General features: G+C 43.3%; 2 protein-coding genes across 2 annotated transcripts; one reads left to right on the top strand and one right to left on the bottom strand.

Moving 5' to 3' along the window:
- Window positions 1-296: 296 nt before the first annotated feature.
- On the top strand, window positions 297-1,923 carry EMG1 (EMG1 N1-specific pseudouridine methyltransferase). Its single transcript, XM_009580442.1, has 4 exons — window positions 297-436; window positions 811-869; window positions 1,066-1,215; window positions 1,598-1,923. Exons 1-4 carry the CDS (start codon window positions 304-306, stop codon window positions 1,709-1,711), a joined length of 456 nt encoding a protein of 151 aa, XP_009578737.1. The 5' UTR covers window positions 297-303; the 3' UTR covers window positions 1,712-1,923.
- Window positions 1,924-2,271: 348 nt separating this feature from the next.
- LPCAT3 (lysophosphatidylcholine acyltransferase 3) lies at window positions 2,272-11,138 on the bottom strand. Its single transcript, XM_009580441.1, has 13 exons — window positions 11,063-11,138; window positions 7,892-7,999; window positions 7,662-7,768; window positions 7,415-7,508; window positions 7,256-7,293; window positions 5,994-6,172; window positions 5,474-5,582; window positions 4,812-4,898; window positions 4,330-4,496; window positions 3,564-3,711; window positions 2,865-3,023; window positions 2,624-2,750; window positions 2,272-2,498 (listed from the first exon to the last, which is right to left on the bottom strand). The coding sequence occupies exons 1-12, from the start codon at window positions 11,136-11,138 to the stop codon at window positions 2,634-2,636; spliced, it is 1,389 nt and encodes a 462-aa protein (XP_009578736.1). The 3' UTR covers window positions 2,272-2,498; window positions 2,624-2,633.
- Window positions 11,139-12,156: the final 1,018 nt, after the last annotated feature.

Genomic DNA, 12,156 nt, shown 5'->3' with positions numbered 1-12,156 from the left:
AGTCGGCTTGAGGGAGGTTGTCCCTCAGTCTGGGGGTCTGCTTGTGCCCCTGGAATGGGGGTGAGTTTGACCTTACCCACTATGCTCGTGGTTTGTAACTTTAGCAATTCTCTGTATTTGGATATAGGATTGCTTTCTCTCAGCATTACAGTAGAGCTCGCATAGCCAGATGAACTCCTTTCTGCCTCAACATTGGTCCCTTCTGCATTGATGGGGCCTAACCCTCAAGTTTTTCTAAGAGTCCTCTCTCTTGCACCTTTTGTACTTCTGCTATGGTGTGTTTTTCTATTTCAGAGTCTCCTGATGCTCATGGACAGCCCCCTGAATCGGGCTGGTCTCCTGCAGGTTTATATTCATACACAGAAGAATGTTCTAATCGAAGTCAATCCCCAAACCAGAATCCCGAGAACTTTTGATCGATTCTGTGGTCTTATGGGTAAGTGATTCGAAGTTCATATCAGCCACAAAATAATGCAGGAAGGTGGTTAGAAGACTTTTGGGAAGAGTCAAAAAGTTGCTAGCCTTAAAAATGTGAAAGTGAGAAAAGAGCAGAGAAATGGAAGTGTCCTTTTGTGAGTTCCACGATGCATAGTCCAACTGTGTGTTTTTTAGCACAGTGGGGAGCACCTGAATGACACTGTGCTAGCAGCAAAATAACTCACTGATCGGTATTTCTTAGGACCGCTTTAGAAAATGCTGGGAGCTCTAAAGATAAAACTTTTTTTCTACTTTAGCTCTGATCACTAGGTAGAGGATAAGATTTCTCTGGCAAACGAATAGACAGCTTAACTAATTTTCTTCTCTTGTCAGTTCAGTTGCTGCATAAGCTCAGTGTTCGAGCAGCTGATGGCCCTCAAAAATTGTTGAAGGTAAACATTCTTTGACCATTCACAGGTAATGTTGCAACATTCCTCCTTTGCAGCTAGCGATGTAGGAGTGGTGTGGGTTTTTTTTGTTTTGTTTTGTGGGGTTTTGTTTGTTTGGTTTTTTTATACACATCATGGACCTAGCTACGTGGCAAGGTCTCTTACCTCTAAACCCCTATTAACTTTCTGCTTTCTCTAGGTGATTAAAAATCCAGTCAGTGATCATCTCCCTGTGGGCTGTATGAAGATAGGTACCTCTTTTGCAGTTCCAAAGGTGTCAGATCTGCGTGAACTGGTTCCTACAGCGGAGCCAGTGGCCATTGTTGTGGGGGCTTTTGCCCACGGTTCGGTAAGTGCACGTATCCCTTATTTGGAGTTGTAAAAAATCTTTACCAGCATAGATTTCCGTCTTGTTCTGAGTATGTTGGTTTTTTTTTTCTTTTGTTCTTTTTTTGCTTGGTCCCGCCTCCCTTTTTTTCCCTCAGCTAGGCTTGTCAAAAAAAGGCCCAACCCTGCAACACTTGGGACTTTTCTCCCTCCTGAGAGAGAGCACTAGTGAGGGCTAGCAGTTGTCCTGCTGTGTTTTACTGTGGCTGTGTTCAACCTTGGAGAAATATCGTGCCTCTCCAACCGATAGAATTAGATGGGGCTAAGTGAAAACTTGCAGCTTGATTTTTTTTTTTCTTTTTTTCTTTTTTTTTTTTCTTCCCCCCACCCCCCCCTTCCTCTAGGTCAATGTTGACTATACAGAAAAGATGGTCTCCATCAGCAACTATCCCCTCTCTGCTGCCCTGACATGTGCTAAAATTACTACTGCCTTTGAGGAAGTTTGGGGAGTAGTATGAGTTTCTGCTGCTACTGCTGTCATGGTGGACTCCTATACCATGACTCCATGTTCTGGAGAGGCTTTTTTACTGAAGTGTGGACCTGGTGCAACATTGGGCTCTTGGAAGGGAAAAGGCTTCAATTTCGTCCTTTTAGCTTCTGGAGCAATGAGACTTTAAATGGACTGCCCCACTGACCTTTTTTCCTTCTATTAAAGGTCACTTTTGATAAGAGTGCTTGTGTATTTTACTTTCTCATGTTTAATATGTGGGCGGGCTTGGTCCCTTTATACCAGGGACTAAGCCCAAATTTGTCATGGAACTGAAATTCCTAGCTGTGCCCTGCTTGCCCTACAGCTGAAGTTACTCAGTCCTGTAGAATCACCTTGCTCAGTGGTGTGCGACAGTTCACACTCCCACACTGAAGCACCCAAGAGGAAAGGAGCTGAAGCCGATATGAAAAAGACCAGGAGCAATTTTTATCTTGGATGACAAACGTAGAAAAGTCAGAAGGTGGCTCCAATCCAATACAGTGCCTGCTTTGAGTGTTTTACAATCGTCTGGTATCAGCAGAGAGACACGAGTGTCCACTGGAGGGCGGCAGAGAGATAAGGCAACGTACAGAAGGCGGAGGATCTGGAAGGAGGCTTACTCCATTCCCCTCCTTTCGGGTCTCTGACCCTGTGCTTTCTCTTTCCCCCTCCTCGCGTTGAAAAAAAAAGTCATACTTCAACACAACAAACTTGGCAGGTGATGCTTTGCTTCCGGAGTGTTAAAGCAACTCCTACAAATGCACAGGTGGTACAATCTGAAAAAGAGAAAAGTGCTAGATTTGTTTTGGTTGTTTTTATGTTTGCCTTTCACCTTGGGATGTTACATTGCTGCCATGCTTCACCTCCTAGTCCAAGCATGGGATTCTCTCCACAGCCTTACCTTTTGGCTGTTATTCTGCTTTTTTTAGCTTTTCTTTTCGTGGCACAATTAATCTGCGAATGTAAGGCAACACCAAGAATAAGGTGAAGACCAACACATGGCCGAAGAAATAAATAGACCTGTACACCTGTAAAGAGAAAGGCGGAGTTAAGGATCAGCAAGCAGCTTTGAGCCAAGAACATATGAGAAGGCACGGAGGGAAAAGGATTGGTTGCATGGTCTGTTTGTGGCTATTAAATACCTTCATCCATTTGTCCCAGGTGAAAAGGCAAAATGGCACCAGAGAGTAACCCATAAACATCCAGTGGTTAGCCTGCTGCAGCACGTAGAAGATGGGCTGCAAGGCAGTGATGGAGGCCAACGCGCTTAGAGGAGGACTGTCCCGAACAAGATTTATGACCTAATTTAAAGAAAAAACAGAATTTTCCTCAGTTGGATGTCCTATGGCTATATATGCAGGCTCTGGGGCCAAAGTATCTATCCAGCTGTGTAAAATGAATTTTAGTAAGCAGTTAGCCTAAAAAAAAAAGCTAAGTACCTCATCCTGCTCAAAGTTTTAATTTAAAAAAAAAAAAAGTTTAAATATGGAATATTGTTCTCTCAGTACTGGGAGATTTAGCAGAGACATTCAGCTCATGTGCTTGTCGTCCAATCTTTCCAGCTGCAAAGCATTTCATACTCATATGCCTCTACTCATATGCCAAGTTCTCTACTTTTCTTCCCGTCAGCTTCTCCAATAAATTTATGGCTTGCCTGTGCAGAAGCCAGCAACCTACTGAACTCTTGAGAACAGAACCGTATCATGTTTGAACACCAATTCAAAAGTGAGCAGCTATTTTTCATATTTAATCTAAGTAAAGCCTTCAGCGTGGCAGTTTCCAGACTCATGGGGAGAGGCTAATGCAGGCCACCCCATTCTGGTAAGTCAGACAAAGCGCACCTGTCTTTCAACGATGACTATAATCAACTCCATTTGAAAGCACACCAGGTAGCCAGAGTGCAGCCCGTGCCAAATGGCCAGGAAGAGCAGGGCCAGTGCCTGTGACAGCAGTTTGTTACCCAGGAACTTCAGACGCTTGAAGATGTAGCTAGAGCAGAAAAGAAACAAAGTGCTTCTAGTTTATCGTCTGTCCTCCCCTCTCCACATGTGAGGTGCAGGGCGCAGGGGACCGTATGCCTTTGCACACCCTGTGGTGACAGAAACGGCAAGACAGCTCCCCTTACCAGGGCAAAATGTACCTCAGCCCTTGTCTTAAAGAAATCCCAGCTAGCGGAGAGTTCATCCGACAACGCACACAGAAATGAAGGTATTTTACAATTCAGTTGTGTCCCACAGCAAGTGCCGAACCAAAACCCGGTTGAGTCATTGTATAGGGAGCATCAAGAGGCATGATATAGGAACCAGCCGTTAGAGCAGTTCTGCAAATGTTTGACCAGGCAGGCCGAAGGGCTTGCTGTAGTCCCGTTCTAGCCTTTGCCCTCCTGCTGCCATCAACTGCTTGCTTATATTAATGCACTGCCCTTTGAATGAAAAGATCTAACCCAGTAACCTGTTTCAAATGGGACAGCAGCAAAACATGAAAGAAAGAGGGTAAGAACTGAAAACGGGCAGATTCTTCCTCTAGTGCTCCCTCTCAGCCTAGGACCTTAGTTCTGTTGACAGACGTTACTGATACATTATAGAAGGGGAATTTTGTCTTGCTCACCGGGCCACCCAAGCATTGGTGTTGATGTTGAAAGAAGCAATGGTCCCTGTGAACAAAGGTGTTGTCTCATACAGCCAGACCTTCATGTTGGCACAGGCATCCCACAAAGGCTTTCCGTTCTGGTCCTTCCCATTGTACCCCAGACCAACAAGGATGCAGACACCTTCCTATGGAAAAAGATTCAAAAGAAAGATGAGAGGAAAACATTGCCCCTTTTTTTTTGGAAACGCAGAGCTGGGGAAGCTCTGACTCTCACTCTGTTGAGTGGAGAGATACCACTGCAGATGGAACAAATGGATTAAAAACTGCCTGCTTTTTAGTTAGCTAGCCTTCACTAACTTAAAGCAAGCTAAACTGACCTGCACTGATCAGATATTTGGATTACTTCCATTTAGCGCTAAGTCCAAGAGCATACTAAGTAGCTGCAAAAGTGCTACCTTTGTTCATTTGTCTTTTGTTTCTGGAACGACATCCAGACTCACCGTAACAAGCCAGCAGGTTACGTATTTGTAGAGTATGATTTTGCCCCAGACCAATATGTAACCACAACGGAACCAGAAAGGCTTCTCCTGCAGAGATAAGAGTGAAATAGAATAAAAATTAAAATAATGAGACAAGGTAGATGAGATCTCATCACTGTCTTTCATTTTAATCTGATGTATGTGTTGAGACTGCTACATGGACTGGACTGCCAGGCTACTGGCTTATACTGACACAGAAACACTGACAATCTGCAGGTAGGAATTACTTAAGTGTTTTCTAAGAACCTCAAAGATTCTGGTAAGCCTTGCAAGTTACTCTAGTGAAGTTCTTTGCATGTAACGGTTCAATGGAAGGTCATATGTCACAAAATACGTATGTTAGGTTTCCAAAAACAACAGTAGCACCTAAGATTAATTCTCTATTTGTAAAAGTTTTCATTTGGTTCAGTTCAGCTTAACGCATTCCTGTTCTGCATCTAATGGAATCCACAGGACAGGCAGTAAAGCCAAATCAGTTGTGGAAAGGCTTACCACTAGTTGCTGACTTAGCCTATTTTTAAATTGAGGCAAAACTAAAAAAAAAAAATCCACTCTTGTAGATCCAGTGCCCATCAGAGAAGTGGAATTCTTCCACACCCCGGAACTGCCAAATGAATACATACCATATAATCATCTGAGATGAGGTATTCATCAGAGATGTACAGGCTTGACAAGGTATACGTTACTAGAAACAAGAGACCCAAACTCAGGCGCTTGAGAGCAGGCACAAAACTGAGAAAGAAAAATATGAAGGTTAAATAAAAGCCTTGGAAAGAGATCTTCAAACTCGTAATTTTAAAAACAGAAGTGGAGAAGAGGAGGTAGGGGAGATAGCGATAGGGAGTCACCACATTCCACTGCAGCAGATGCCTCCATTTGGAAGCTGGGATGCTAACATTACCAGGTTGGGACCGAGTCTGTGCTACAGATGTCAAATGGTGGTGGTTGTTCGTGCCCTGGAACAACACTAGGACATTATGCAGAGAGTTATGAGCAACTTTTGAAAGACTGCCTTGTCTTACACATCACTTTTGGTCACAGTACTGCAGTGTCCAATAAGAAGGCACTCTGCTGCAGGGAACATGTGAGGATTCAGCATTCTGGGATCTTAGGAAGGTGAGGAGCTAAGTGGCTTTTTATTACCTATTGGGTCTCTGGCCTGGAACGTCAGTCATCTCACCCCTTGCCAGTTTCTGATAGTCTGTCATGGAGAACTGAGGCCCCACCATGAAGGCACCATAGAAATAGGAGAATCCTGAGACCTCCAGCAAGGTAGGAACTCCCCGGACAGCAAATCGCCGCTGCTCAGGGGTCAGGAACTCCTGCACCAAAGGGAGTGGCATTAACATCATCCTAGGGGATCTCATACTAGCTCTGGATGTTATGTTCTCAGCTTGCCTCCTTAATGGTCTCAGTTCTTGCTCTTCATGTATATGGAACTTTCCACTTTGTACTTCACATCCATTCCTCTCCCCAGCCCTTTCTATCCCCACCCCCTCTAACTAGCAACAAGATCCAATGGTTGAGACCAGTTGCACAGATCTCTATTCCCAAATAAGCTCAAAACATGGAAGAGGTCTATTGACATGCATCCTTGCCAGCACAGCAGGCACACTAAAAGCACAGTATCTGACCTGTTCCAGTCCCTGACTGCAATCGCATATACTCCCCCAAGACCTTATCATCCTACAATTCCTACTTCTTGATGCAAGACATCATTGTCTTTAAATACTTGAAACTTCAGCTTAGGAAATTTCAGCTCAGCCTTGCTTTCTTGCAGTCAGCAGTGATTCCATGGATGCTAAAGAATGGGTTAGGCCCCAAACTGGAGATGGGGAATGCAGATACTTGAAGTAGGATTAAGAGACCGTAGCAAGTGTTCTGCCCTCTCCCACACATTGTGCTGTGCAACTTCTCTCACTGTTTCATCTGCTCTAAAAACAGGGCCCTAACAAATGGTAAAGGGCAACCATTCGCAAGGATATGGTAAGACTAAACAAAGGAAAGGAAGATGGGAACTGAGATCCAGTGCTGATGGTCTGCAAGTTAAAGGTACTACTACCCACAAGACACAGAGCATTGGGAATCAGGAATCTAAAGCAACAGATTTGGGGGAAGGAGATAGGGGGGAATTTGGAAGGGGACAGAGTAATATTCTGACATGATTGAAACAACTTTTGTCCATCTCTAATCACTACTGTCTCTGTTCCAAGTTATTTCTTTCCACTCCAGAATTCAGTGCTCTCAGACACTCACAGATGCTCCCCTCCCAGCTATGGCTTTTACCAAACAATGAATGCAGCTTGCTAACTCACATCCTTTGAACTTGATTTTTTGACCTCTAGCTCACTGGAATGACACAGAAGAGGGGAGGAGGAATGAAGGAGAAATGATGTCTTACTCACCGGATCTCTTCCTCCATCATAGTAATCGATGGCCAGACCTAGAGGTGAAAAACAATTATTTGAAGCCCTAGGATGGGCTGATTGGGCTGAAAAAGCAGTCCTCTCTTCCCTGAGGCACGGCTTGCAGAGTGCAAGAGATAGGAAGGAGATGTCACTCACCGATCAACTTGAGCGTCAAGACACAATGTGGCATTGTCCACTTGATGTCATAATGCTCTGTGGCTGTGAAGTAATATCCAGCCATAAGGTATGTCTGAAAGAAACCATTGTTTGGGTTATTCATACTAATTCTTCCAGCTGGTTTTGATCTGTCTCCACTTTTCCACCCACAGTTGCTACTGGGACGTGCAAAACTGAACAGAGGGCTCCTTTCTACAAACCGATGCAGTAAGAAAGAGAGTTTTACCATCTGAAAGAAGAACGTGGTGAAGACGGCAGTGACTGTGCGACCCATAAGCCTCAGTATGAGGAACTGGATTAGGACACATAGCAGGGAATGAAAGAACTGCATCCCTGTGGAGGGGGGAAAGAGAGAGAGAGATGAAGTAGAAATAACATTTTCCTGTTGTAAGTAAGTCCTCCCAAACTGTAGCATGCCCTGGGCCAGGCAGCTCTCTCTTCCCAAACCCATCTTACCAAAATTGAAGTAAGCAATTGAGAGTCCTGTGAACACATTGTAGAGGTGAATGAGGTAGGTCTCCTTCTGGAAGAGGAAATAGCGCTGGAACAAGGCAAAAGGATATCCTGAGTAGAGGAGAAAAAAAAAGATGAGAGAGTTCTAAATTAGTGTAGACAAGCATTTGTAATGGTCCAGATTATGGCTTTCTTGAACACGTTATTAGGAACGCGTACTTTACATAGATACATCATCCATACAGGTCACAGTATATATCCCTGATACTGTATTTCCATCTCGGGGTATAGATGCCAGATAACTTACTCTTTATATTATAGAGAAGAAAATACTTTAATAGGAATGTTATTATATTAAAGTTGACATTGAAGTGCAAGAAATTCCAGGATTACAGTTTCTGGCCTCATTCAATACATGAGTCGGAAAATGCTGAAATATATGAATCAGACTTTAGTCTCCTATTCATTTCCAAATTCTGTGATAAATACAGTGAATGTGGCAAGAAGCTAGATTTAAAAAAAAAAAAAAAAAAAGGAAGGGGGGGAATTTTACGGTTAACACCATTACATTGTCCTAAAAATTCAAACCCTTCTCCCACCGCAGTGAGTTCTTACATGATGCTGACCAACTTTAACCCTGGAGTTCCCCAAATGACCTCCAGTAGTATACTCTTTCTTTTCTAACTCTCTAAGTTCAGATTTGCATCTGATTTGTGAAGTGCTAGGCACACAAAGCTGTAACTAAAATCCACATGGACTACGCCATGTAGTAGTTTTGAAAAAATCAAAGTCAGAAGCATTTCATATGGAGCAGCTAAGATAAGTGGAAGGAGTTTTTTCCTTGCATTTTCTGCGTGTTAGCTCCCAGTCTAATTTAGGAATGCCTCCAGATTATTCATCTGTGGCTTTAGTGAGAAGCAAACACTTGTGAAGCACTCTGGTAGTAGAGTGAGAAGTAAATTAAATTCTGTCGTCTAGGTGAGGTTCACGTAGCATGCAGTAAACATTGCCACATATTAGACAATAAATATATTATGTTTTAATACATATTGACACAGGAAGCGTTGTCCATCTCATGAGTATGTGAAGTCTGTTCACACAATTAGTGTTTCTAAAGGCATGTGCACAACAAGCTGAATTGGGATAGCAGAAGCAACTTTAATTCTGGTATTTCATAACATTGCTTTACTTTGCAAGCTTGTGTTCTTTTATCCTGATTTAAAACAAAACAAAAAAATATCTTCTACCAAAAAGAAAAAGAAATTCATCACATATATGCCACAATACTGGCATTCACACTGCTTATTAGCCTAGCTGAAATCTGTAGCAGTGGATAGATCTCTGCTACTTGCACTAATGGAGTAATAGTAGCAGTAGGCAGTCATGTTTTATATGGAGCAGTAATAAAAAGTGATGAAATGCACATTTTGCCAAGAATTGTTTGATGGATAAAAGGTTTCCAATAAGCAAGGCCAAATCTAGTCACTACTGTGAGAGGAAAGGAGAAACTCTGTCACATTATGTAAAATACACGTATTGCAGTCTCTCAGCGCTAACGGGCTGAGGAATGACTGGAGTCATTTCAAGGTCCTTTCTGTCCCCCCAAATCCCTTGGGGAGTGTCAGGGTTTGGGAGTTTTGGGGTCCTTTCTAGATCCCAGACAGAGGCATGCTCTACTGAGCCCAGGTGTGTACCTGCTGCTTCTTGAAACTGAGCTGCTGCTCCCCATTACCTCAGCCTCTTGCTACCCGTCTTTCAGTCCTCCCTGCCTCCTCGTTCCTGTTCCTTCCTCCTTTTGTGTCCTGCGCGGATTTCCATGCCACAGGCTGCTTTCTCGGTCTGAGCGGCCGGCCAGCCCCACATACCACAGCCCTTCACCCGGAGAGCCTGGCAACCTTGCTCCTGCACGCTCATCCAGCTTGCTGTTCCCTTCCGCAGCAGCGGCTCCAAATCCCCCTACAAAATGCCTTACCCAAACCGTCCCTTTCCCTTCCTGCTCCGACACCAGAATCAGAGATACGTGCCTCTGCTGTCCCTGAATGCCAGCTGAGGGAGAAAGAGGGAATCGGCAAAGAGAGGTCATCACATGGGCTCTCTGGGGATACAGGAGTAACTCAAAGAATTACAGCAATTCACATGATTTTTTTTTTTTTTTTTAAAGTAAGTAATATTGTCTATCAGCCTTATACGCAGAAACATATAGACGGGGATTCTTTTTTCACATCTGCTGAAGTTTAATAAAGGTATTAACAACTGACAACAGATTTGTGAAATGGAAAGTGGTAAAGTGTTACCACCAGTTTAGATCAAAAGTTAAAATACTGAGGTTTACCACGGAAAAATGTTTCCCCCTTTTGAGCAAGGGGGAGAAAGATCAGAAATATAGGCAAAGCATAATTTATTGCTGTTCATTGACACTTATGGTTTTAAAACCACATTTTCAAGGATTTCCCACTCACTCAAAAATCAGTATAACCTTGCAAAACGTTCCATTTTCATCAGAAAAAAAAAATCTGTTTTTTGGCTCCAGCCATTGCTGTAGACAGAATTAAATTACAATGTACCTCAAGTTTCTAAAAGCCAGAAATTTTACCTATTTTCTCCCACCCCCAACTAGTGTTCCTACTCTTTAAAAGACCTGTCTCACTTGTCACATGTACTCCTTTTTAGCTCTACACAGGAGATTGTATCGTGCTTTGGGTAATGCTGCTCTGAAGGAGAAAGAATTATGAGCCCTTGCAAATGGAGAGCTACTAGAATGCACAGCATATACGTTTTTAGAAAGCCAAAAATGTAAATCTTGTACTACATGGGTGCTGTTCCAATTCAAATGTCACAATGTCAGCCTAAATTCTTCTGATATCCAGAGCAACCTGCTAGTACTCTGGACTGCAATTTAGTTACAGTTTTGCTACACGCAAGGTAATTTTCTCAGTTTTACAACTGCGCCAGTTCCACACTGCAGATGCAAACTTTAACCCCCAAATGGCAGTGGGTACTGAATATCGATGGCCATCCTGCTGAGGCCTGTGCATCTCTGAACACTCATAAACCATCTATTAAATAACAAGCTATTCCTACCGATAACAACAGCAGTACTCCCGCTCCACTACAGTGTTCTGGGAGCAGCCTGAATTAGCACAGCAAAAGCAGGAGAGCAGTTTTTGAAGTTACCGTTGCCACCTGGCAAGCTTGCTGTCACATTTGGATATGCCAGCGGCAGGATGCCGCACTGCTTTGCTTTTGCCATGCAGAAACAAGAGGACTGGAGCCCCCGCTCCTTGCTGCCAAGGGACCCTGCACAGCAACTCCCAGTCTGCCAAACTCCGCTTTCACAGCTCCCTCAGGCAGAGCGGACCGAGGCAGGAAACCAGCTGTAATACTCCTGGAGAAAACAGGAGGTGACCTCCTGATCCGAGGTAATTCTCCTTCTCTACGCACCATGGAGTTGAAAAGCAGCCTGCACGCAGAGTTGATTTTTGCCTCTAGATAGACTTTCTATAGAAGGGAATTAGCAATTGATATAAAAGGGACAAATTAGCCAAGACATGCTGCTGATGATAAATTCCTCTTTTTTTTTTTTTTTAACTTCACAGGAACAAGAGGATGACCTCTGGTTAAGAGAACCCCGGCACTGGAAGAAAAGGACAAGGTCAGCTTCTTCGCCACAGCCGTTTGGGAGAGTAATGGGCCACTGCACAACGCCCAGGTTGTCCACAGATAAAAGAATCTAATTGAGCAAAAGAAGTAAATGATCAAGAGGCTGGATTAGGCAGGAGGAAAGTTCTACTAATTCCAAGCAAAAATAGCGCTGTCAAGTTCACCATCTTCTGGAATGGGTGATTAAGATGCCTGTCTTTTTCCAAAGATAAAGCTGCAAATAAGAACACCAGAAACATTCTTTTCATCTCTGCTCCCTTTATTTCCTGTTTTATATGCGTTAACTTCATTTCATCTTCAAGAGAGCAGATCAGACTATTTTTCCTCTTCTCCCTTTTGCTGATCAGTTAACTCCACCTTTGTTAACATCTAGCAGATCAATTGTCTCCATTTTCTTAAAAGAATGCTAAAACTAAAAGGAAGGGGACAACAGGAAAAAGGCATGTTAAAATATAAGCCTTACCTAATATTTTGACTTCAAAGGTATTTTCTTTTTCTGCCTATAATACTGCAGAAGTCCCACACCTTGTTTAACACTGAGTACATATACATGAGTATTTTAATTCAGCTCAGGAGTGTACTTTGGAAGCCCACTTATGGTCCTTTAG

The sequence above is a fragment of the Fulmarus glacialis genome, unplaced genomic scaffold (genome assembly GCF_000690835.1).
Source record: "Fulmarus glacialis isolate BGI_N327 unplaced genomic scaffold, ASM69083v1 scaffold46256, whole genome shotgun sequence".
In the NCBI taxonomy this organism is placed as follows: Eukaryota; Metazoa; Chordata; class Aves; order Procellariiformes; family Procellariidae; genus Fulmarus; species Fulmarus glacialis.
This window is presented reverse-complemented; position numbering and strand designations above follow the sequence as displayed.